The sequence below is a fragment of the Falco peregrinus genome, chromosome Z (assembly GCF_023634155.1).
Source record: "Falco peregrinus isolate bFalPer1 chromosome Z, bFalPer1.pri, whole genome shotgun sequence".
NCBI classification, from domain to species: Eukaryota; Metazoa; Chordata; class Aves; order Falconiformes; family Falconidae; genus Falco; species Falco peregrinus.
The window spans coordinates 20,819,504-20,847,058 of NC_073739.1; the positions used below are offsets into that span (position 1 = coordinate 20,819,504).

Here is a 27,555-nt window from a genome sequence, read left to right on the forward strand (position 1 = left end):
GGCTAAAAAAATACCAATAATGTCTTAGTTACTATTATAACAATTGATAAATGCTCCCATTTTAGAAGTACAATGCAGTAAATGTATTAAGCAGAATCCGTGCTTACTTTTTAAATGAAGCGTGCAGCCCCATCCGACTCATGAAACTGCATTTTTACCTTCCAATAGCACCCAAGACCTGTGTGTAAGAGCTACAGTTGAAGGAAGTAAGACGCTGGTCATGTCTCTAGAGAGAAGAATCACACCAGACCAACTCCCATGTCTTTTCTGGGTGCACCGAAGACTTATAAAATAAATTCCCACCAGCATTAGTAGAGGTTAGTACAGATAATTGACCTTGTAAATTGAGAACAGAATAGACCCTTTAATATGTAATATTTTGAGGTATTTATCACTTTGCTGAGTCAGATGGGGTTTGAGCATGTATATCGTTATAATGGTAACAGTAACTCTACATCCCTGTGCCTGTGTGACAGTGAGAGTGTCCCCGTGGCTGCAGTGGGCTCTCTCTGCACCCCCTCATGCAGCCCCAGCACTGCTCAGGCTGAAGGCTGGGAAGCACTTTCCAGTGGTCCACAGAGACCAGCACAAATAGGACAAAGTGGTATGCCAAATTGCATCACCTTTTTTGTTACTTCTGCAAGTGCAAATCTAATTTTCTATGCCTTTTGATCTGCTTACTATTTTTTCTAGATTTCTTCCCAGCTCCACAGGATTTTCTTTCCTAAGGAGAAAGTATATTTAGGTTATTCTCAGTTCAATCTCATAGCCTGGTAGAAAAACGACATAAACCATGGCTGAATATATATTCAGAAAATTTCAAAACATTTGAAGTGGGATAAAATAAATAATCCTGAGGCAAATGACACGTTAAAGTCTCCAGTTCTGTTAATATATTTCAGAAATGCACAATGACTTTATGAATACATTGCAGCCTTCAGATAATTGTTAATGCATGTAAGTGTTTTGCTGTTTTGCAGGAAAAAAGACATTTTGTGTTATCTGCAAAAAGCTCTCTAGAGTAAGAGTCCATATCTCCAGGTATTTCTTTTAAAGGGGAACAGTTTAATAAAAATAACAAAGCTAGAAACCAAGAACATTAACTTTCACTTTGCCTAGCTACATGCTAGTACTCTTGCTGTAATTATAACACAGAGGTCATTCCAAAGGAATTACCAGCCTTCAAATGATATGAGACAATTATTCTCCAGGGAGTCGGACAAATTTGTAAGACAAATACAGTTGAAATTTCAGACATCAATCTCTTTTTTACCATAGCATGGGAACAAGGGAGCTGTGAAATGTAATTTTACCCTAAGGCCCAACAAATGATCGCATTAAAATGATTTAAAAAAAAAAGACTTTACATCTATTATATCTTAGAAGTGAATGTAGCATTAGAGTTTTCTAAGGCTTCCTGTGAATAATAGTATTCAATAGAATCTGTAAAAAACACTTTACAGATGCCCGTGCTGCTCACTAGCCTATAGGCAGGCCAGCTGGGCAGTCACCAAAGGCAGCCCCACGTGCGACGGCGTGCGTGTGAGGTGCCATGCTGGGGAGCAGCGTGGTGCTGGGGGACGAATCCTGCTCCCTGTGCAATCTTCCAGCTGTGGGGGCTCAGGTCAGACCCTGCTGCACCACCTCCCAGCTGCACCCTATCTCTTCTTGTGGTGGGCCTGTACAGGAGGGGGTTTCATGAAGCGGTGGTGTTTAACATGCCCCAGTATTCCCCAGACTGGAGGAAGCTGAGAGGGTTTCATGCACACCTGTGGCAAGAAGCTCTACTGGATGGAAGCTTTGTTTCCTTGGTACTGGCAACCTCAAGTGAAAAGTTAAGGGGAAAAAAGCTTCCACCCGTATCAAAAGGACCTTGAGGGGCTTTCAGTGCTCACCTCTGGGTGACTGTAATCCACAAGGGCACCCGTTAACAGTGTGCATTGCCTGAGGGTGTAGGACAGGCAATAAAACCCCAAAGGTGGTTGCTGTGGACCCACTGCTTTCTACATTTCAGTCCATCATCTTTACATCACCTCCCATCTGCTCAGTTCAACAATAACCCTGTATGATTCAAGCCCATCTAGCAGATAAATTTGCCATTGGTAGGACCCATCTCAACAGTCGGCTGTCCCCTTGCACGGGACTGCCTCTACTGACATGGCTACCTTTTGCATTTACACAGAGTCTGTCATGCCAGCAGTGATTTGCATGGGCGACTTCTGTGAGCTGAGCAGGACTTAGCCCGCTGCGTGCACCGTAGTCAAAGTGGTGAAGTGGAAAATGGATATCAAGGAACTACTCTTTGGCTAAGGTTTGATTTACAGAAACCTGTAACAGACTCATTCCTCAGATAAGTGCATTTCTGCACCTGTTATTACTCAAGAAAACAGGCTCCTTAGAAATCTTTACAGCTGACACATTGCAATGTGACCTTGCACAGCTTGGCAATGCAACTCTGCATCTTTTTATTCTATTTAAATAATGCAATTAGTTTTATTCATATTTGGAAGTGAAACTTTAGCTTCAGCATCATTCTTGCACGTGTTGTGTCCGTGTGTACCCATGTAGGTCCAGGGTTGCCACTGAGCAGAAGAGAGAAAGGGTGTGTGACTGTGTGAGGAGGGTGCATACATTTGTGCATGTACTTGCTCCCATTTTTTTCCAAGGATGCATTCCTGTCCCTGTGACACCTACTGTCCACAACTGCCTGAATGACCTCATTAGGTATAGCCTATGCAAATACTTAGGTTTAGCTATTGACTCTCCTTGATTGTACAAGAATGCTTCCCAAATGGAAGCTGAGAAATTGATGAGAATTGCAAACATATCCTGCTTTAAATGAGTGCACAGCAGAGGAGCACCTGTCTAATTGATGAGGAGGGTTGACTGTGGAGAGCTGCGCTGAGCTTCTTTGGTATTCTGAGTGAGGAAAGTGGTCAAAATATCAAGTTTCTATTTGCAAGACCAAATAATCTCATTCTACCCCCACAACAGTTTTCTAAGGTACAGTAACTTTCCCAAGAGATGTAATGAATTGTCAGGAAAAAAATAGAAAACCAGCACGATGAGTGACAGGCATCTCAGAGTTGCCATGTGATGTCTCACCAGCAAACACTTTGTCCACCTTATTGTGGGAACACTTTGAGTGCCCCAGCAAATTCCCAGATGTATAAAAAGTTATGAGTCCCTGATGCTACATAGTTTCCTAAGTTAGCTTTAAACCAACACGCTGTTGTATTATTAGACAAGCAAAAATGAAGGGAGTAACACAAGCCGCTAAAATAAACAGAAAAGCATATACATATTTTGTACATCCATCCATCTCTCTTTTGTTTGATTTAAGTTACTTTTACCCCACAACACAGGTGGCAAATTTTTCATAATTTCCCTCCTGTCTGCATTTTAAGGGCACAGAAGTGCCGTTTGCTGAATTTGGTGCCAGTACACTCAGCAGCCTCGAGGGCTGAGAGCAAAGTGGTGGCCTCATGGCTGAGAGGACAAAATGAAAAGTAAATGTCACTGTACAGCAATGACAGAACAACACGAAGGCACCTGAGGGAGGTGCCACTTGAAGTCCAGAGGTGCTAAAATAAAATTGTGTGTAGATTCCTCGGTATTAAAACCAAAATTACACTAAACTAAACCCTCAACTCGTCAGGTTCTCTTGCCCATGACGAATAAACCACAAGTTTTAAAGAAGAAACTGTCTCAAGCCTCTTCACTGCTCTGATTAGGAGGGATAGCTTCCAACAAATGTGGAGGAAGTCTTTGCTCCTTACTCTTTCCATCATTCTCTGATTTAGAAAAATCTTAAAGTGTGTATCTATCACTTTTGTTGCATGTAATCCTATTTCTTTATGACCATTGCACATTCTCAACTTTTTCCATCACCTCTATTCATTTGAAATACTCCCGTGCCATGAAACTGACTGGGGGTGGGGGGGAATTACCTAAAAGCTCTGGAAACATCAGTCTTACAGCAGTCAGAGCTATGTATGTCCATAAGGACCCAGAATTCAATAGAAAGCAAAGCAGTTTAAAGGAACTGATTTTATTTCTCTTTCTAACAGAAAAAGAGGAAAAACTGCAAAGAGCCATTGAAAGGCTGTTTTCACTGTAAATCAGTACAAACAGATTCAAGAACTGCTGTACTTGGACCAAGAGTGTATCTAACCCGTAGTCAACCCAACAGTTTAATTTTCAAAACTTGGCTTCCAGTATTGGAAGCGTGAGACCAAGCCAAGATACATCACCAGTAAAAGGCTGGAGCTCAAAGCCAGTGTTGAATTACAGAGCCCAGAAGGTTTACGGAAGTGATTAGTGAAAATTGTTTGCAAATGGGTTTAGAAAAAAATTCTGCCTGTTGCTGGCTGCTTCAGCATATGGCCCTGTCAGAAGAGCTGAAGAGTTCTCTTTCCATCATCCTGCCAGAGATATGGAGGATCTGCATGTGGCCAGGCAGGATGCTTATTGCCCAAACCAATGTCCTCAAATTAAGCTTGAGAGTCTTTCTGGAAGATGTGCTTTAGCCAAAGCAAGCATTCTCCAGCCAAGGAGGCTACTGGGCCTCATCCAGGCGTAGCTGGATGAAATGTAAAGCCCCCTGATACACAAAAGTGAGGTTGCATGATCTAATATTCCCTTCTGTACTCAAATACTCCACCAAAATATTTAGTGCTTTTTTTTCTGTTTATCTGATGCACTGCTAAGTGGAGTAGTTCTACAAGGAATAGGAGTAAACTATGAACACAGGATTTTGCCCTGAGCAAAGCAGATTTGTATTTGATTTCTCAGCTTTGTTCTTGTATCTGATATCCATTTAAAAGAATTTCATGGGGCCTGCAGGAATTGTGCTAATCAATGGACAGTAAATTTATGCTTTTAAACAGCTTGGCTGTCCCAGTGCAGTCATCAGTTACGTCAGGACTTGCACAGGAGCGATTTTGGCACTACCTGTGTTTCAGGAAAGCCCTGGAAGTAGGTTGCTGTTGTTAAGTGTATAGTCCCAGTTCGTTTCAGAGCAGAACAGAAATACAGACACACAGCAGGATAAGCAGCTCCTAGAGGTCACAGGGAAACATATTTGCATCTCATTGAGATGCGCTTTTTTCTATTCCCTCACTCAGGAATACAGGCAAGTGCTTTTTAGTGAAACTAATTATGTTTGGCTTGTAACAGCATCTGCTGATTCGGGATTGCTGCTTTCAGTTTTATTTTTCACATGGAATGTTTTTAGGATTTCCTGCTTCTCTTTACATTCACTAGGCTCATGCATTTAGTTTAAATGCTGGGGAATGCACTTTTTGAAAGCTACTTCTCCCCTCTAATTAAAGCCCTGAGTTTGGTGCCGTCTAAAACATTCGTAAGAGCACATACAACACGTCGTGAAGATAGAGACCTCATTAACTGTGGGTGAGGCACCTTCTGCCAAAGGTCCTTAAGGAATCTTTCAGAAGTGCTGACATAGCTCACACCAAGGGTCTTCTATGCTCGCACCAAGGGTCTTCTATGAAAATTTCTTAAAATAACTCTAGAGTCTTGTTGAAATCATTCAGATGGGTCTCTTTGGCCGTGAGGGCTATCATATCAGGAGGTGTTATTTGGTATGGTTTATTTGTGTCCTCTGCATTTGTTCTTCTAGGCCTGTTTAACACCCAGTTTTTCCCAACGTGATGTCCCTAGGACCCAAATCAATAGAGGACAACTTTGCTGTACCAACAACAATGCAATAGGCTTTCTAGGCTTTTCTCCTATTGAAAGACAACATTGCACTGATGAAAGGCACCTGCTGGTCCCAGCCATGAAAAATTAGGTGCTATTTGGATCCTTAAACATGTACAGGGATAAGTGCTGCAAGCACCTTGCCAGTATGAGTTACCAGGGTCTTATCCTCATTTTTTTCCTGAATTTCTCCACATGGCACCAAACCAGCAAGGAGAGTCTAAGCTGCAAATATCTGTATTCCTTAAACCAGACAAAGTGCTACCTGGGCTGGTAGCACCAAGCAAACAACCTGGCCTTGGTCATCAGCCTGGCCTGCATTGATTTGAGAGGTGTAAACCTTTGAGCATTTTGTTTCATGCTCAGCTTGGTGTGCAAAACAGGTTCTGTAAATGACACAGTTTTCTCCCAGGGTGTCACCAAAGTATCTTGGGCTTTTCCTACCAACCGCAGTCCAAAGGTGACTCCTAGGAACTCAAACAAGCGTCTGGAGGAATAAGATATCTGCACTTCAGCTATAGATTTCTGCTGCAGTCTGAGAAAAAGTCATTTAACCACTCGATCTCCACTTCTCTGTCATAAAAAGCTTACTCTCCTCTGACCCTGGGCAGGATGCAAAAATACAGCAGAGAGGAACTGTGCACTATCAGCACAAAGCAACAGTAGCAGGCTTGCAAACCAAACATCAACTGGAGCCACGTTGCTAAATGCATCCCAGTGATGGCTGTGTGGTGGCACTGGTCTTACCACATCCCTCACCTTGCTTGTGCATCACTTTGGCAGCAGGGTCAGGCCCTGCTCTGAGTTTTTAGGGAGGAGATGCAAAGAAGTTGAAACTAACCACTTCCCTCCCCAGCAACTAGTTCCTTGCTGAAGAGGAAAAACCTGAGGCAAGAGCACCCTTCCACATGAGTAATCAATGCTGAGCCATGCCAGGCAATCTCTTAAAGCCAAAACCTTTTAGCCTAACAAAGAATAAATGAGACTGTTCCAGTAACACTCCATATGTTTAAAGCCATCTGCGCACTTAAGTGCTTTCCTAAATAACAGGTCTTATGGAGGCTGATAGTGGTTGAAAGATCCACTCACTGATCACAAGCATGTTCTGCTAATGCAGTATTTCTTCCTTGTTTAAAAAAAACAGGCAAGTCTGATATCACAGGAAAGTTAGGTTTAAACTTCAGCGATGAGCTGATCGGCTGCCTGCTGCTTTACACTGAAAAACATATTGCATGCTTACCTGCAGTACTGTTCTCTCTAATTGACTCTTTTCTAAAGGTATTTCCCACTCCTCCACCTCCCTCCTTCTCTCTGATTAACAATCATAGCATGATCTCATCAGGCCTCGACAAGTATTGATGGGCCAGAGTATCATGAGGCTAATAAAGTGTGTTACTCAGTATTTTCTGGTGACACATAAAAACTCCCTTATGAAAGATGCAGGAGACAGAATATAATATAAATGCCTTTCTAGTAACAGCAGAGTACTGTGGGCCCCACGGCACTGGGGGCGAGCGCGTTATTTAATGGAGCTCTGCGGGGCAGCGGTGCCCGGGTGCGTGGCGGGGGAAGGCAGAGGAGAGGGCGGTGGGAGACCCGGGGGTGGGGACCTCACTGTGCTGTGCCCATGGCCGAGGGGACCGGGTCAAGCAGGACCCAAAGCACTTTGTTGGAAAGCAAAAATGCCAGACGTCCTCCCTGGGGCTGCCCCCGCACCTGAGCAAAGCCCTCTGAGATCAGCAGGCCTCTGCGACTGTGCGCTGCCTCCACTTGCTCCTGTCTTTTCCCTGTTACCTCCACCCTGTTACCTGCCCTGTTAATACAGGAATGTTAGAGCACAATATCAAACATTCACTGCGTGAGCCCATTCCTTTGAAAAGGACAGGTGGAAACATACATCAGGTATTTTGCTGAATTAATTCCTCCTATCTACAGTTATTCCCTGAGCATGTGTCCAACATTCAACAATAAGGGCAAAAAGGCTACATTATTTTCCCCTCTTTGCCATGTCACGACATAAGTGTCAGGCCCAGCAAAGCCACACGCTATGTGGACAACGGTGTCCGTCCAAGGCCATGAGCAAAGCCATGGTTCCAGCTCTGCGGTTCTCTACTGACTTCTCCAGACCCTTGGCCACACCGAGGCTAGTGGGTGCTGGTCCCTGCCCTGGAGCAGGGTGGTGGGGCAAACCCCCCAAGGCTGGGTGAGCACCTGACACCTCTGCAGGTGCCCTGGTTGTGCCAGCGTCCCAGGGATGATGTACTTTGGAAGCGATGTGCTCATGGAGCCGCAGGAAGCTGGGCTGAGATGCCCTCCCCAGAGCCCACCCTCAGGAGGAGCCTTGAAGCTCTCCCTTGCAGGTAACCCAAGCCTCTCCCCTCCCTTCATTTGCCAGTGAACTGATTTCTCCTTATTTTAAAAAGGTGCAGATCCTGAAATTCCTGTTGCTGAGTGGAAGGCAGAGGAGAGTCACAAGGTTAATAACTCGGGGGCTTGCTGGGGCCACTTCTGTAATGGAAGAAAAGACAAAATTCAACAAGAGGTGCAGCAACAACAAAGAAAATCCCTTTTCTATCTATCAAGCCCTCTTTCCCCAGCCTCTCCGAATGCCTCGCCTCCTGCACAGCCTCCAAATATAAACTTTGCTCAGCACACTCAGGGTAATCTTTTCACATCATAAAACTTATAATCCTCCTAAAGTGGTTTCCTAGGGTTTGAGGTATGATGCACTTATCAAACAACTGAAACAAATAAATCAGCTTATTTAGGCTGTGGTCAGCGTGTGTGTAGCTCTGTGTATGCAGGGAGGAAGCCAGCGCCATACCAGCATTTGTATACATTAGCAACAAAGCTGTCTGTGACAAGCTGTCCTCTGCACAACTAAATATTTAGCTGCGTATCATAAGTAACTTCTTAAGCGATTAAAGTGAGAGGGTGCTCTCCGTCCGTGCTGGCACGGGGAGCCAGGGCACTGGGGTGAGCAGTGTGGCAGGCTGGGGAGAGCCCTCGCCATGGTGGCACGATGGGATGATGCCCACAGCAGCCCCCGCACACCCGTGCTGCAGAGCCCCAGCACCCTGTGGCACAGGCTCCCACCAGGGCTGTGTGGCCTCAGGCAGGCTCTGCTGTCGCCCCTCTCTGCCTAGAAACTGGCTCCGACCAGGGTCCACGTGGCTTTCCTGCATATTTGTACAGAGTTCAAGTTTTCAAGTATTTGTTGCTAGCTTTTATTGGTGTTAGAGCAAGATTTATTTTTTAACTGGTCCTGTATTTATGGATTCCTGTGGTTGCATACTTTTTTCATGTGCAGAATTAAACTAATTAAGCAATTTCATATGCAAGAATTCTAGAATATATGCTTCTTGTTCAATATAAATACACCGCTAATAAACTCAAATCCTATTAGCTTGTAAAAATTAACTTTAAATGACAACAAACTAGAAAATCTATCCTAAACTTGCTGCCTGTACATTTTTCTGCATGTACAATAAATGCTTTCTCCAGCATCACAGCAGCACTTACTTAAAATGTTGAGGTTGTTGGGATATAGACACATGCTTAACAGAGTATCTTGAAGCTTGTCTAGGTGAAAAAGAGAAGGAAACCAGCTTGTCTTAGAGACAGGGCCCCTGCTTTTGGATGCGGGGTCCCTCCTCCTCCTGTTGCCTCCTGCCCCTTCCCCCAGGCTCTCCCTGCCTGTCTTTTGCTCCCCGTAAGATATTTCAGCTTTTCCTTACTCTGAGAGGCAAAGTCCAGAGGCAATCTGAACTATTTTCAAGAATACCGACATAGTTTCTGTTTCAGTATCTGCCCTGTGCAGGCAAAGGGCAGACCAGGATCGGGCTGCTGCCCCATGTAGATAAACCACATGTGGGAAGAAGGTTGGAGGGTTCTGATGGCAGTGGTACCCAGGAAGCAGGGATGGGGCTCCCCTGCACCCCCTCGTGCTTGGCACATCATCCTGTCTCCCAGCCGCCCCCAGAGGGTAGCCCCTTCCCATCCCAGCCCTCCCTCAGGTGCCTCAGCCACCAAGGATGCTCCAGCTGTGCCAACGCCATCCTGGGCGTCTGGGGTGCACTGTGCAAGGGGAGGACAGAAACTGAGCCCTCCTTATTCCTTGTAGCGGTGTTTGTTTACACCCAGATGTCAGACTGACAAAACAGCTTCTGCTACTGAATGCCAGGAGTTTGCTCTGGTGTTGATGGCGTGGAGAAATGTTCAAGACCTTGCTTCTATGAAATGTTTCTCAGAGATTTTGTTATTTGCAGCCGAGAGAGAAGCACAAGGAAGGCAATAGCACTGTCATCTTTTCTAGAACACGCTGGGTTAAGAAGAAAATTAAAGCTCAAATAAATATTCACCAGAAAGTAATTTCAGTCTGTCATGGAAATAATCTACATTTATAAGTTATCTAAAGTAAAGTGAGCTGTACTAGCCTCCAGCAGCTCTGAAACCATTCTGAATTATTGAATAAGTCATCTTTTTTTTATTGTTATTGACATAATAAATATATTTGCTTGAAAACATCCGGAGCTGCATAGGCATAGAAGTATTTATGAGCCTGTGCTCTTTACAGCACTGTTTTACAGGGCACTGTCAACTGCGAAGGGGAAATGGAAAGAGAGAGAAGATTTCACCTCTGGTGTTCTTGTCAGCAGATACAGTGCTTCAGTCAGCCTCATCCCTACAAGCCCTTTTTTTCATGGGTCACAAAATAAAATAAAAAAAAATAATCAAGGTGCAAATGATGTGCCTGGATTTACTAACTTTTTAATGTTTAATTCTTGAATGACTGAAAAATCTGTGGTCCTGCAAACTGAAACAATACTGCTTTTGGTAACACAGAGCAGCTTAGGTTTTAAGTTGCCACTGGATCAGCTCTGGAAGTCATAAAAAGTTGAGACCTTGGGACCCAAATGCACTGATGGGAGATTTGTCAGGCGGTGTTGAAAATCTTTGCATACAGCAGCTGGGGAGATGGACAGCACCTGCAACCACAGCAGAAGCTGCCACTGCCAAAGAACCTTCCCAGGCGTTGGGTGGGGTATCCTGGGCCACAGCACACATCTCCACAGAGGAAGATCTGCCTAAAAGACATTGAAATGCTAGGTAAAAAATACTGCGGTGGAACTTGTTGGGTGCAAGAGCTTTGACCACACAATGGAAGTCAAAGCAGTCCTGGCCGGGCACGTCTGCAAGTGGGACGTCGTGGCTAAACCCTGTCCCTGCAGCTGGTGGGTGCTGGGGCACCCCTGGGGCCAAACACTGACATCTTCTGGGAGACTTCAGGCTGCCTCTGGATGCTCCAGGGTGCCAAGTACTCAGGGGGAAAAAAGTCCTTCTTCAGTAAAAGCTGCATTATATTTTCTACCTGTCTCCTTAGGCAGTAAATACATCATCAGTGGCTCTTCAATTTCCCTAAGTAAAAGACCTAGCAATTACTAGCTATGAATTCACAGAAGTGCTTGCTCCTGTGACAGCGAGAAAAAACAGCAGCATATTTTCAAGAGCGCTTCTCCCTGGAATGCAAGCCCAGATGAAGATTTAGCTTGTTTTTTTTTAATTTAAGTCTGGTGGAGTAACATGTCATACCTTGGACATTGACAACAAATCAGCCTTTATTCAAGTGTGAAAATTAAGGCATAAATTGCTGGCTGGTTAGCTCTCAAAACAATGTCACGTTACAAGAAATGTGATATTTTGAAGAGAAACAGGAAAAAATCTATCAAAGTTTTTGTTATTATTGCATTATCCTCATGCTTGATCTACTAGCTATAGATACTTGGTGTCTGCTTAAGTGCTTTCCATTCTTCCTATAAGCAAATTCTGGTTGAAGACTATATATCATTTTACTCTTGATCACTGCTAGTCTCGGTACCTCATTACAGCAGAGCACTTTTTGAAACTGAGCTATAGCCCAGATAAATGATTGTATGAAGTTTTAAATAAACATACAACATTTATGTTATGTTGTTTCACAGGGATGATTTATAGTCATTTTCTTCTTCCAGTCCTGAGCTCTGGACATAAAAGACACTGAGCTTTCTGCTGTTTATCCAAGCTAAATCCTCTGTTTGTTCTGCATAAGCGTTCTTGATTCTTTAATATATTGCAGGCTTTAGCTTCAGGTTTATTCCCTCTGGGATGGTGGAATTAGATACATTAACTGACAAAGATAAGGTACGGACATTGTAGCTTAATAGCCATTAAAACAGATAATGTGATAACAAAAATGGAGCTAGAAAAGGGAGTTGAGGTTGTGATATTTTAAAAATATGTATTTATGAGACTTAGATGAATAAATGCAAGACTTCAGAAATCTCCATAAGGAAACCCCCAGATCATGGTAGGATTTTGTTTGGCTGGGTTTTATTTTGTAAGGGTAGGTGAACCAGCAATGGAAGATATTGTGAACCGGGTTACACTTTGCCTTTTGTGTCCCCAAAGATGATCTTTTTTCTTCTTACTAAAATGACATTACATAGTCTGGATGACGAGCCACTGAAATACTCTGCTACTGAAAAAAATTAAGAAGGTAATTGCTGTAAGTTAAAGCAAGTCTCTCTGCCTTAAGAAAACCTAGATGGATTCTGTTTACCATGTTCCTTCTTTCATCAGCATATTTAAATGCACATATACATACCTTCAAACTGCAAAGGGTGGTGTGTTTACTTCATACTGCTACTCTTCATTGCAGCCTTTGCTCCTCAGCTAAAAAAGCAGACAACACTAAATGCCTGTTTTCTCTTCTGTCGTGAGTTTAAATAGAACAAATTTTAAGCTAAGCCCACTAAAAGTTGCTTTGTAATTCAAGTCAGTATTCTTTCTTAATTTTTTGTGTAAAAATAGTGTTAGGATTTAAAGACATAATGCCTGACACAGAAGCAAGTTTTTAAGAATTACACTCTTTAACGTGCCATACCCTAAATCATCTCTTACCACAGTATTAAAGTTAAGCTAAGATTTTAGAGGCTCTAAGTGGATGTTCGTTTTTTTCTAAGTCAGGATTAACTGGTGTATAAGTAACAGACTAGGTGCGTTCGCTGCCAAAAATTATCTAACTAAAAGTTTGAATCTGGCAGTATAAACAGCAACCCTGCCTGTACTCATACAAGCTTGTTATTTTGTGGTACACAACTTGGTATGTTGTCTGTGCTCTGTAACAGATTGCATTCCATAGGGCATGCAATGCATTTTTATCTGAAACTGGAGTGGTAAAATAAGCAGCAAGCAAAATAAAGACGTGGGCAGTAATTTTTATTTATTTATTTTATTCTACAAGCATTTATTTTAGCCAAGATACTTTCCTTTTATAGTGGTGGGATATTTCCAGGAGTAATGTTACACATGATGTGAATGACTTATTCAATGAGCATGAAAGGAAGGGCATAAAAGAACTCAAAAAACCCCCTCAGCTCTTTGTGAAAGACTGTTTAAGTATGCACAAAAACTATTCTGAAAAAAAACCACAAACAAACAACTTACTGTAGGTACTGGTTTTTTGAAAAGAATATTCTGATATTGCTTTCAATGTAAAGTATATAAAGTAATAGGTAATTTCCCTGACTATTAAATTACAAAACTTTTTTTGTATTATTTGTTGTAAACAAACCATCCCAATTTGTTTGCTGGTGAAATCTGCTATTCTCTTCATCAAGTGTATATGTGGTAACAGCAAAAGGAAAAAAAATGGGGTGGGGAAGGGGGGCAAGAGTCCACTCTGGCAAAAAAATGGGAATTTGTTGCTACTTAGGGAGATGTTTAGGTTTTGTGAGCAGCAGCAATAGTGTCCTTTCCCTGTGATGCTAAGTGCAGTGGAGAAAAGCTACTGCTTCCTCCCCTTCCTCCCGCTGCCCTCACTGGCCTGGCAGCCCCAGAGTTTTTGCTCTGAACTCCACACCTGGATGGAGAATTTGCGACCACCTTGTAAGCACAGCCACGTTTGGCACAGAGGTGTGGCCGTCCTGCTCAGCAGCAGCCAATTGGTTTTACAGCATTTGAGAGTTATTTCGTTAAGAATTGGCCTCCACCCACCCTCTAGACTAATTTCCAACAGTATCTGTCATGTTTGTTAGTATAATAGGGATTTGCTTTTATTAGTATTTCAATACTAATAAGTCAGAAAATGATTTTCCTATAAAAGCTTTCACTAAAACCCTCACAATTACTTATTTGCTCAATAGATGGGGTATGGCAAACAATGCTTGACCTTTTCTTTTCCAAACAGCTCTAACAACTAAGCATTAACTAGCTATTCATCAAAGCCTCAGTATAATGAGGAATCACCTTCATCTACCAAGACAGACACTGTTCCAGGCAGGCCCAAAACTCCAGATATTTTGCCTTTTTCCTACCCTATTCAAGTGATTTTATTTCATCCATCTCTTCACAAGAGGATTAACCTAGCCTTTCTTGGAAGGCTGCAGACTTGGACTGCCTTAATTTCCCTAGAAATCAGAGAGCTATACATAAGGATTGAAGAATTTTTGCTTTTTTCTAAAGCTTTTGGATAAATTGGCAGTTAGCCAGAAGAACTAAATTGAGATACCAATTTATCTACTGAAAAAGAGCAAAGTAAATAGCTTGTACACATTTGCTGAAGAAGCACCTTAGTAGAAGCTAGCGAACTACCCCTCTTAGGGCATTAAGGTGACCGCACCCAGCACAGGTAGTCTGAGTTTACAGCAGTTTGTGAACCACTTACACAGAGAAGCTTTTCCCACATCATTCTCATTTTGCTGATAGGAAGTGGAGGCCCAGAGCCCTGTTCAAGATCGCTCAACACCCTTATAACAGAGATGGGCAGAGAAACCACAGACCTTGCGCCCAACCCTCAGCCTACCCGTGGCAGCCCCTTCACAGATGACTCAGGGCAGATCTTGCCATGCTGCACCAAGTATCACAACACGAGCTTTTGGTCAGGATGGCAAAACATTGCTTTTCCCTTACACGGTGTAAGAGAGAGAATGCCTCCTAACACATCCTCTTGTGAGGCCTGCCTATTTCTACCTAGGCTATTACAGGCCACCTGCACCGATGACATAAAAATGTTTGTTCTTGGGTAAAACTTTAAAACAATTTTAATGATTTGCTGTGTATATGCAGTAAGAAGTAAATCATGGAGTAAGAATATAATCCATCTGTTGTGCAGGATGTAGTAGGATGGGACAGGTAAAACCCACTGTATAGGTATAAAACCATGTAGCTGAGGTGCACAATAAATATTTTCCCACAAACAGCAGTATGCTTTCATGGAGATATACCTACGGAGATTCATCTACCAATTTCTTGCAGTAGAGGTGTGGTCTTGCTTTTTCACATTCTGCATATTTTTTTTTTTCTTCATTTATTTTGGGTTATTTAGCCCATTTCTTTGGTGCAATAATTGGATTATCATCAGAAAAGTCAAGATAAATCAATAAACTAAACTAGAGTATTTTAAACATCACATGCATCCACATTCAGGAAAAGTGCAATAAACATTATTGTCATACAAGCATCAAAAAAGTAATCTAGATCAAACAACGTATCACCTGAATGGTTCCTGAAGAAGCAGGCAGGCTCTGTGGCTTACACCAAGTACACACGGGTACTCACGAAAGCATACCCACAGTACTGGCTTAAAGCGCTGGCTATGAGAACAAACTATAGGTGTTATATACCTGTATACCTAATACCGCCTTAGGTATTTGGATGAGAAACTTCATGTCAACTTCATGCCTGGTATGAATGGGACTCAACCTTCACACATGCGTGTGACTATAAGGCAAATAGTAGTTTACGGTGCCTTTCAGCCCTGATCTGGATGACCTACTGGATTGCAATATTAATCTTGTTACCAAAATAACCTTCTCTGGCAAACATACTGACGGTCTGGTGACCTGTACAACCAACATCACTTAACATGAGACCAATAAAACATTTTCTGTACCTCTGGAGACAATAAACAAGAAATTCCCCTTGCTTATGCTATTAAGCGAATATAAAAGTGTTGAAGGCTTACCATTACTGAAATTCTACAAAACATTTATTAGCTTGATTGCCTGCTCAACTCAAAACCCAATGACTTAATATTGCTGCCCTAATTTACATTTGTATTTGTAAAACAAAATTTAGGATAGTCATAGTAAATCATAGCCCTCCACCAACTGTTTTTACAGTTTTTTCATAGTACAGTTAAAGCTATAAGTAACATACAACAACTGTTGAAGCAGTATTAGGCTGCAGACTGTTCTGCTACACTCCATCTGCCCCAGTAAAACCACTCTGATTTTTAATGCTATATTATTTTGTCAATGCCGTTCTGTCTCTGCATCAGAACCCTCTGGTCAAACATTCAGTAATGCTACACTTCCATAATCATCTACTCTCTCTGTATATTGTTAGAACAAAACTTTTTGTAGTAATACATAAATTGTTTAAAATGCTGTCAAACTACTACAAGTATTTAACTTGGGGGTGGTGGTGGGGGAGTAGTACTGGACTACAAAGTAGTGGGTGTCACTTTTCCAGAAGCATTATTAATGGGGACTATTTCAGTCTTCAGGGATGGGGAATGACAGACTAGCATTTCTTCAAGTTAAGAATAGAAAATAACTGTACTTGCAAGAATTCAATTACCCTGCATTAAAGCCACCATGGAGTTACTGTACATTTATACATCAGAAAGTCAGTAAATTATTTTTCTATAAATTAGTCTCTCAAAGTTGACTTTTTTTCTTTCTGTTCTGAATGCCAAACTCCTGACTGCTTCTCTACCACAGAGACTTCATATCTGGATAGCCGACATCTGTAAAAACATTTCTAATGAAAACACTACTAATACAACCCCCTGGAGAAACAAATGAAATGAGATCTAAGCATGCAGCCGCCTTTCTACAGTTCTGTCTTTAACAATAGTGGGGTTAGTGCTTCCCATCCAAGCCTTGACACAGGTCATGATCATTTAGGCACAGTAGTAGCAAAATAAATAATTGTGTAAATATGTAATAAGTGGTATAAATACTTCAGTAGCACTTAGAAGATATGATAAAGGACTTCCATCTTTAGTTGTGTATTAAGGTTTATCTCTGTGGAGGGAAGGGAGAAGTATTTAAACTGCAGTGAATGAAAACTATAGATTGAATGCTTGAAAGTTCAGTGCCAGACATAACATTGCTTCTTTACTGCAACAGCAATTTTGAAAGTGTATTACTGTTAAAATGGTTGGATAACTGCTAAAATATTACAGAAACAGTGGTTATAGCTTCACCTCAAAAAACAGTATAGTGGAAAGATCAATAACATTAACTATGTACTAATATTCCAGATTCAAAGCAAAACAGTGTCATCTTATTCTTAAAATGATTTGTCTTTTATGATAATGCATTCCACTGAAGTAAATCAGATTTTAGAAACAGTTTTTCTGATAAACATTCTAACAATTAACAGAGGAAAAGATCAATTTCTTTGTAACTGTTCTCAAAAATCTTAGCTAATGCTCCGTATCAGGATGCATAAACATACTACATCCTGATTTGCTGCTTTACTTTTAAACCTGTACTAAATAATTCGAGGCAACTCTTTGGTAAGAAAGATTGATAACAGCAAGTCCCATCACAGTAAGAATAATTAGCACATACAGGCAGGAGGGGATCCTGTGCCTGAAGATTATCAGAAAAAAAGTGTTTCTAACCTTGTTTGCAGATGGGCTAAGTGCCTTTGAAAAGACAGAATTGGACAAATACAGGATATAATCAAAGTTTCCTTATCCAAAGCCAACTGCAAGTTCTGGGCCTGAATCAGAAGGCAGATGAAAGCTGGAACTGATTTGGCACTGACATAGAACAGCCCCCAACCAGCACCCCCTGCCTCCCATTTACTAATTTTCATTGGCATTGGAGTTCACAGAAACATTGGTAAGAGTACTTGTTCTGAAATAATTCCATCAATTTTCCTAGTGAAATCTGGGTACACTATAATCAATAGCAGGAGTCTGCCAGAATGCCAGGAGGGTCTAGCTGTTGCTCATCTTCCCACTCTAAGGCATATGGGAACAGGACTGAACCTGTAAACACAGGTTTCGTTTCCAAGAGTTTTTATGCTGGGTAAATTAAAATAAGCTTGTTATCTCATGCATCTGTTTCAAATGGCATTTCTTTTGCCATGAAAAGAGATTAGGATACAAGTTTTATGAGATTTTTGATTAAAAAATGGTATTTGGTCTTTCCACTGAATAGCTATAAGCTTTAAAATGGTTTTGAGGCAATAAAAAGGAAAATGGAACCCAACATAAAAATATTTTTTTAAAAAGATAAGCTCATCTCTGCTCTGGGTATCTACTACAACTACAGACTTTATTTCTAGAGTACTTCAGACTGAAGTGCATAAACTGCTGGAAAAAATGAAAGTGAAACATTAAGCTTAAAGTATGATTCATTTTCTCATTTGAATACAAACAACGAACACTAGGAAGCAATGACTATACAACGAAACAAAGAAGCAACAGTATTTTTTTTAATAAACACAAAATTCATGCTTCTTACCTTCTAAACAAAGGACAAAATGGACCCACATAGCTTAAATTATCACGGCTATGACTGTTTAAATATACCTTTTTTTTACTCAATAGTTGATTTATTAGAAAAACCTCACCCAAGTAGTTTCTTTTTAAGCCCCACAGCAAGATGACTGTAATTTTCTTTAAAAACCATGGAAGAGACTCAATTAGAAATTAAAAAATGGAATTAACTTTGAAAGTGAACTTGTCAATTTTATGGATTCAAGCACTGAAGACTGTCATATTACCAGAAATAACAACTTTTTTGTTCAAATACATACATTAAAAATAAACACGAAGTCCTTAATACTCAAAACTTGAATTTTATTAAAGACACACCTGAAAAGTCATAGAATGCTAGTTCAAAAAAAAAAATCATCAGTTATGAAAATTCAGTCTTTGTGATCTGTAAGTCTAAGGCACCCTCCAGCGTTTGAAGAAGAAGTTACACTTCTAGCAAGCAAGCATTAGAAGAAAAACAGCATGAGTGTCTTCCTGTCAAAATAGAAGCTCCCTGATTTATTTACAATAATTGCATATGATCTTGCATCGGTGATATGATAAATCCATGATGCAAAAACAAAAAACCCACCTTGTAAAATTACTTTTCATGGATTTGTATTGGATTTATGAAGGTGTTATTTGCTAGTGCAGAGGGATCTCTTTAACAACACTAATTTGAAAAATACAGTAGAGTGTGCAAAGTATTACAAAAGCATTTCTTACAAAGTCTGGTATTGATAAGTTTTAATTCTTCACAGAAAATGATCTCTATGTTTATACAGCTTGTTTAAAACGTTACTGAGGAGTCTAAACAAAGTTTATTTAACAGGAGATATGCCCATGGAAAGGAGGAGGAAAACAATGTACATAGAAGCAAAGCCAGAAAAAATATAAAAAACCCAAGATTTTCTAATTAATTCCATACAAAACAGGAAGGTCACATGTATACAGCAATGTCTATGAAAGTTCACTGATTTTATGCAAAAATAAAAATAAAGGAATTTTTGCATTGGTATTTGTTCATTCTAGAAGTAACAAATCTTAAGATGTTTTTAGTATTTGACATTCAAATAGAGAAACATTTGTGCCTACAGGACAGAAAAAATGCCTATTGAAAGAACAGTGTTTTAAGGTAATGTTAATAGCTAGATCCACAAAAACAATTTTAAAATTACTGAAATGGAATGAAGGCTGGAAACCAAAACTTTTTCAACTGTAAATATGCACAAACTTAACATTTCTAGTGGATTTCTCTTCTGGCATTTAACACCTTGAGACTATGCCATGTTCATACCTTCACAATCAAACAAACTTACATAAAATTTAAGTGGTAATGAGATAACATGCTTACAAAATACATTAAGTAACTGCAAAGTAATTAGGTCTTGATTAAGGACATAATCTTTACTTAGAAAAGCTCTTGTTTTATGTGTATTCTGAATTTAAAGTGTATACACTCACTGAATTAGTGCTTTCCTTATTAGGGATGGATGTAAGAATGCATGTATCCTTCTGAACTAGGTCTTTACACTCCTGGGTTCAACCTTATAGGCCTATGTGCAAAACTGCTAGGGCAACAAAGGGATCTTCATCCTGTACAATCAGGCTAGTTACTTAATAATTGATTTTAGTTTCATAAGGTTGGAGAGTTTCACACACACAAAATTCTTGTCTCCTATTTACTCCAGAACTTAGTTATGTTAGCTACAGTTGGAGAAGCAAAAATTGATTACCTTATGATTCAGTAAAAAAGTGGTATTTGGTTGGTGTTGCACTTCGGTTCAGAACTAAGAGTTCTGTCAGGGAAAACAGCGGATGTCACTTTTCCCTAGTATATCTGAAGACATCTTTTTAAAAACTGAAAGACATTATAATGAATGAGTAAAAAAATTACAAATAAACCTAGACAGGGTGATGCAAAAAGAGGTAGAAAACCTTTCAGAAGAAAGTACACAAGATAAATACATTTACATATCTGTATCTACAAATGAGTATAAAAACATTTAAAAAACAGCCATTGTACCCGTAAAACCTGCAACTGTGCACAACTTCACATTGCAGACATTTACACTGACTTCAAAAAGAGCTAACAGTGTGCAAAACTAAGCATGACCTTACATATTTTGTAAACTAGTACAGGTTTATAAATATCACTGTTCAAATTTTGGCTCTTAACTTTTTGCAGGCGTTTATCTAGTGATGTTCCTTTTTGCAATAGCTTCTCTGATTTGACGATCAAGTTCACTTACAATATGGTCTTCATGATTATATACGCCTGTTCTCAAAAGGGTATCCCTTTCTTCTATCAGACGAGAGAGATAATCGTCCATGTTCTCATTTAATTTTGTAGAATGAAGGGCATCCACTCTACCACCAGAATTATCCTTAACATCTTGAAATTGCTTTTCCTCTTCTTGTTGCTTTAGCCTGATGTTGATAAAATGGAAAGAGTCAGAGGATGAGCCATATTAAAACCCACTCTAATTATTTTCACACTAAGTCTTCAAGTTATTTATCTACTGAAGTACTCGGTAAAATAAAGAAATCCAGAAAAAGTAATAAAGTACCTTCTCTCTATGGAAAAAACGCTGTAAGTAAAAGAAATGTTAGTATAATAGTTAAATTATTAATTAAGTATTAATACTCAAGTATAAATATAATTAAGTATTAATACTTAAATTAAATAATACTTAAATTAAACCTTTTCTGTATGCGTATGCAACTATAATACTTGCCACCAAGGCTATTTTAGTAACACAAACAGCACTCAAAAGGGTTCAACACACAACCTATGACAGACAGTTTTTGGAGGACAACATTAGGCAAATTTAAAATTTTAGTGGATTCAAAATATGAACAGAACTGCTGCATTAAGAAAGGCATGTAATCCTTAGAAGTGAAGGTTTAAAATAGAAAAAAGCCTGGTGCTGTATAATGACTAACAGAAAAAACGGCTACAGTGGCCTTAAACACAGATTTTCTATACTTCAGTACTGCTGCATTTGAAAGTGTGCAATCTTTACCTAAGAGACACTGAACTGCACTCCTTCACTGGAGTGGCATCCAATTATAATCTTGATTTAATGGAACTTTCTCCTATTTTGAGGCAGACAGCAAGAAAGGGGTGGGGCAGGGGTGGAGAGAGAAATCTTACAAGTGGTTTATACCTGTTAAGTTCATTTCTGATATCCTCCAGCTCTTGTCGGTCTGTTTTCCCCAGCTCTTTTTCTTCTGCTGCCAGATAGCGTAACCTCATGTGCTCCAGCTCTTGTTGCTGTTTTTTAAGGTGAGCCATTGCATTATCTTGTTCACGCTAATGTGGGAACAGGTAAAGACATAACTCAGTTGACTACATGATTACGTGTAAAAGTTATAGTGACATGAACAAAATGTCAGGAATGAAGTAATGACAATGAAGTCTCCAGCAGTACTGGAAATGCAGGCGTTGAACAGAATGTCTTCGCTGTTGTTATCCATAATGCAGTAAGACCAGTCACTATGATAGTTGCAGTAAACCTGCCCAGGCTGCATCAGCTGAAGCCCAGTCACAGGTATCTTCCCATTAATAAAATGGTGAAAATGTTGCAAACACTTTCACAAATTCTGGCTTAAGCTGGTAAACATAAAACTTACACTTGTGGAACTGCTCAAGATACTGAGATTTATTCTTTTGCTACACAGTATTTTAAATGATAATTTTTTTAAGAGAGAAACCCCATAAAAATGCTAAATATCTGACGGAAACTTCCATCATCAGCCCTATAGTGCCTAGTGTCAAAGCTTCAATAACTACTTTTAGAACTTGCAATTTGTAGTTAAAAAAAGCCTTGAAAACAAAACTCTGGTGAGGTTTCCTTTTACATTTGTCTAGTTCTATGCAAAACTTTAGGTAACTTAATCTGTGGATTTAATCCAATTAATCTATCCACTTTAAAGCTTTACTTTGTTCTATTTTCTTTGAAGTTCTAAACAGACACTGCAATAAAACTAACGTTTGAGTCCACTACCACTTTGTGAATTTAAAGTATCTTAATGAGAAGCATCATCCTTTGTCCAGTTGTTTTCCTCCCAGTCATTTTTAATATGACCTTACACACTAACTGAATACAGTTGGTCTTGCACTCTGAATGCGACTGAAGACTTGATGTCAAATAACATTTCTTCCTAAAGTTAAAAAAATAAGGCAGGAGTTTACACAGCCATCCTGGATCCAGACATATTGTAAAGTGCAAGGTTACCTTTGTAATTTTGACATTGCTTTCACCTGAAATATTTGATTGTTAATACAATAGGTTTTATATTTATTATAGGAATTAAAAAAAGATAACTGTTTGATATGTGTGAGCATGCTCATTATATAGTCAACCTAATAGATATCTGGAAGAATGTAGTCAAGCATCTCCCTGAATCTCAGTTCCAGATTTTAAGCACTCCCTGTTGTTGATCAAGAAGGGATAAGAAAACCGGAACTTCACAAGAAATTGGTATAAACAAAGACTCCAATTGTTAATGTGAACAGGTAATGCAACAAAGTACTTGACAAGAAGTTATAGCATGTACATAACCCCAAAATACTTAATTTTTTATACTAAATCCAATATACTAGCCAGGCATATTAAATGTTATAACTGCAGTGAGTTAAAAGCCTGAAGAACAATTTTTTGAAGCGATACATACTAACAATAAAACCCAAAGCAGGAATCCTGCCAAAGAGCATATAGCTGATACAGGATTGAAGCATAAAAAAGGCACTTGAAGAATGGAAGGCCATAGTCCTTCCTTCCCCAATCAACATTCATTGCAGAAGGACATGCCCATGTGAGAGGCATCATGTCATTACAGGGGACAGGTTTAAAGAACAGTCTCAGACTGAAGCAGAATAGGTTTTAGAACAGAAATCTACAAATACATGTAGGAAATATTAACAAGTCTCTGCAGCCAGCTGATATTTATCGAAGAGTTTTCAAGAGTTCTAGCAAAACTCAAACACAAAATTGCAAGACTAACTGCAATTGTAATCAGTCACTAACGTCAGTGCTGACACCACAGGAATAACTGTTTCCCCCTTTTTTATTTTATTCTTTCTTTAAGCAGACACCTTTGAAACATCCAGGAACTACCAGCAGGACTTACTTCCACAGTGGCTAAACTGGTTAAAACCATAACTAAACCCAAAACTAACAGGATGTATGGGTACACCAGGAAGAATGAAGCCAGCTTTTGTAGAAAAGTCACACTTCCAATTACTCTTCAAAAAATCCACCAAAACATCATACCAAAGAAACCACCTACAACCAAACACAAAACTAAACTGTCACAGAGAATGACCTCTCAGATTACTCAGGGTTTAGAGTATCAGAGAAAGGACAGAAACTGATCAATTCCACAATAGCAAGAAGGTAACAGTGGACTCTACAAGAATCTACTCTTTTGATATATTTATAAAGAAGGGAGTCGTTCTGGAATAAACAGTTTGCTGCCAATATAAAATTACTCAGTGGGGAAAAAGTGGATGTGAAAAAGTGATATATTGTGGGGACAAAAATGTGAAATAGCTTGAAAAGGAAACAAATTAAGAATACTGATGTCTGTTAAACACGACCACCTGAATGCAACTGCTGGCTCATGATATACTTCACTAATTGACTGAGGGTACCTGGAGGATATTCGAAGATACCCAAGCCAGGTTTCTAGATCTTGTGCACCTTCTGCTGGCCTCTGTATGGGGCTAGATTGATATTACACATCAGTTAGCTAGTTTGGTTTTTTTTTTTTTTCTAGCCAATGAAAAGTTTTGGCTGAAAGTCAAAACTAGGTAAATTATAACTACAGACATGATCCAAGTTACTAAAACAATGAGATTCATCACGCAATACACCAAATGCATTAAGAGCTTCTTAATCACAGAATGTTTCGAATTAAGTTAGACCTTTGTATTTTAATGCTGCAGATCAAGCATTACTGTTGAAGTACATAATAAAGAAAAGACAGGACAATTTTATTTTTTTTTCTTTATGAAGTCCCAGTGCATATCACAATGGTATTCTCTGGTTTCCCAACAGCTGAATAGGCAACAACATCCAGAGAAAGCCAGATTTCAAATATACAACAGGCTACAAGGAGAAATGGAATTATATTAACTATATTGCTAGTTGTACTTAGCCCGAGTTGTTTGCTAAATGCAGTAGTAAGATGAAATGCTGAGCATGATCTAGCCTCAGATAGCTTGGTATAAAACCAGTACAACTTATACTACAAGTACAAGTAAAAAAGTGAACAGCAGATCTGATCAATTACCCAAAATCTGGAGGTATGAAGACAAGCTAACATTTATATCTTTTCAAGACCACCAGTATTTTGCTCCCATTCAGTCTCCTAAGTTAAATCCTTTTCAAAATGAAGCAAATTAGAATATTGCTGTTTTTCAGGAAGTTGATACTAATACCTTAAAGGCAAACATGAGACCTAAAATTTTGAGTATACTGTTTCCTTTGTAGTCTTCTATTTAGTCTCAGGAAAGGAGTTGCTGCCCTGCACATGTAGAACAAATCTAGAAATTTCTGCTTCCCTATAGGTAAAGAATCCAGTAATTCAGTCTGGTGACTAGCTACTTTTCCTGGTTAGACAAGTCTAAACAAATTTGCTATACATATCCCTGTAGTACATGCAGTACCCTGCATTTCCAAGTTCTGTTTTCAGAATTAATTTGTCTAGTACAACCTGGTCTTCCTGTTGACATTAACAGTTGTAACAGTCTGTGGCCACACAATAAGCTATGTAAGAATGCTATTTACAAGCAAGCTGCCTCAATCTGTAGGAAAGATATGTCATTACCATGCAGGATGAGGCTGACATCTTCCTCAGATGATGAAAAAATTAAATCTTTTACAGAACAGAGGACTTCTAATTGCCATTATCTGCTTTTCTAGCCTTTCTACGTATGCTGATTTGTAAATTATGATTAGCTTCAGTCCAGTGCATTGTTGCAGAGTGATGAAAGGATTAATATTGGAAAAATAATAATATGTTTTTGCTCTGCAGTTCAGTTTCATGCTCTAATTGTACCATTTTAAACTATGGCTATCATGGGAAACTAGGATACTAATGTTCAAACCTGTGTATTTCAGTAATTCTATGAGAAAATTTTTTGAAGGCATGTTGGACAAACTTCACCTGAAAACTAAAGCAAAACAGAGTAGCACTTATTACTAGCACAGCAAGACTGTAACACACCAGCAGCAAATTACACCCCTGCCTACTAATGAAACATTATAATGCGACACGTAATACACATAAATCATCAAATAGCTGTGACTACACTGAATAGAAGTAGTCTAATCCAGTCCTTCAGTTTGTGGAGTGTATTACTCCAATCTATAAGGAAAGAGTTTGAGTGTTCACACAGCTGCAGCTTCAGAGGAAAGACCTGTCTGCTGGCCATAAACAGCACATGGGACTACAAATTTCATGACAAGTTCATACTTTACTATTTGAGGCAGGAAAGCAGAGTTTCTGCTGTTCAGCAACATGCTCACAATGGCAATCTGATAACAAAAAAGGCATTTTAAACTCAGAGAAATAGCATACATTAGAAGAAATACATATACTGAACGTTAATAGAATAAAGCCTGAAACAGACCAGGAAGAAGACCCAATATTCCTAATGCTTTCCTATTGATCAGAAGGCATTTCATTTAATACCTTGGTCCTCTATGCCCTCACTGAACTAGTTCCAGAATATTTTTTTTTTTATCCAGGAACACCTTTATAGTGAGGTTTAATAAAACCAAGAAAAGGACAAAAGAGAATGATGCAAAAGCCAAAGAGATGTAGGAAAGAATTCCTGAAGAATCCTTTGTTCAGTTCCTATTCCTTTTGAGGTTTTTCTCTGGAAAAAAAAAAAAAAATCAGTGTCACTAGTGAGCATGCTCATTGCTCAGGATAATGTCCCTACATTTGTAGGGAATTAAGTTTGAATACTGGTTGCCGGCCAGGGTTAAACCATGACAAGTGCTAAGTACTAATATGATTTTTTCTCTTCTATGAAGAAAAGAACATTTTGACTCCAAGTTAGCATTGGATAGGATGTCCTTCAGATAAACCTGATTAGAAATTTAATTTGATTACTAATACAGTTGTGGTGTAAACATGACAAATATTTGGCATTTCCTTACTTGGGAGGTATAAGGGAATAGATAAGATTACTTTCATAGTTACGCAACTAAAATTAAAGAATTTCTGTAACATGCCATGTCCCTCAGTAATTACATTTAAGCACAGTAGTATTAATTAAAAAAATAAAAATCAACATTTTATGAGGCAAGAGTTCCCTAGCATTCAGTTTAAGACAGTCCAACTTGGAAAAAAGACATGAAAGCAAGTGAGAAGGGATTTTGCAGATTCTTTTCTGGTGGATCCTGGGTGCAATTTCAGTTACACACTTCATGCTCTGTGATTTTCAAATGTTTTTCTGAACAACAGACTGACTACTTTAAAAGTCTGTCAGAACAATTGGTAGGATGCATAACAGAAAATTGCTCTATTTAAACTCTTCATAGCAGAGCAACAGAAACCCATTTCCTAATAATCCATCAATACAAGAAGATGGCAAAGAATTTACAACAGTTTGATAAGAAGTGAGACACGCTGATTTTGAATTAATTTATATACAGTTTTGTTATGATATGTTGAGAGACCATAAAAAGACTGTCTTTTGTTAGTATGAGTGAGAAGGAAGGATTTCTTCTTCAGAGTGATGAAACTGGTGCCACTAACAGAGACATTCAGGTATTAAGTCCATTTTTTTCTAATCACAGTTTAACAACCCATTGGGCAATAAGCACTTTTTATTTTTTAAAACCAGAGAAGGAACCAAAATCTATTGCACAGTAGTACTTGAAATGTAGCAGAGTTTACTGTGACATCTTTGAAAATGAAAAAAGTTTTTAATAAAACATTTCTGCACATTTACAGTACCAGTAAGGCAAAGTCCAGCATTTCTAAACCCACTTGTCACATGTTCATTTTATTCTGTGCATACTTAAAAAGTTATGACTGAATACAAAGTATTTTAAGTGTATCTCAGTGCTCACAAGTTTATACATAGTCACACGCTTAAAATTCTCGGTCAGGACTTTCTGACATACTTTACATTTCTAGAGAGAATATGCTCCTTTGATATATCATGAAATAAGGAACATTTCAGGTCTATTCTCAACTGCTTATTGTAGCCAGTCATGCTGTTTTAAGCCTCAGTAAGAACTTCTAGAATTTTAAATATATTATTTTTAGAA

General features: G+C 39.2%; 1 protein-coding gene across 1 annotated transcript in view; it reads right to left on the reverse strand.

The window, feature by feature from the left end:
* Positions 1-18,562: 18,562 nt before the first annotated feature.
* CEP120 (centrosomal protein 120) overlaps positions 18,563-27,555 on the reverse strand; it is a 44,726-nt gene continuing 35,733 nt past the window's right edge. Inside the window, exons 20-21 of the mRNA XM_005242538.4 lie at positions 21,430-21,575; positions 18,563-20,689 (exon numbers count right to left, since the gene is read on the reverse strand). Of these exons, the coding sequence (XP_005242595.1) occupies positions 20,452-20,689; positions 21,430-21,575 (384 nt within the window). The 3' untranslated portion in view covers positions 18,563-20,451. The remainder of the gene's footprint in view (positions 20,690-21,429; positions 21,576-27,555) is intronic.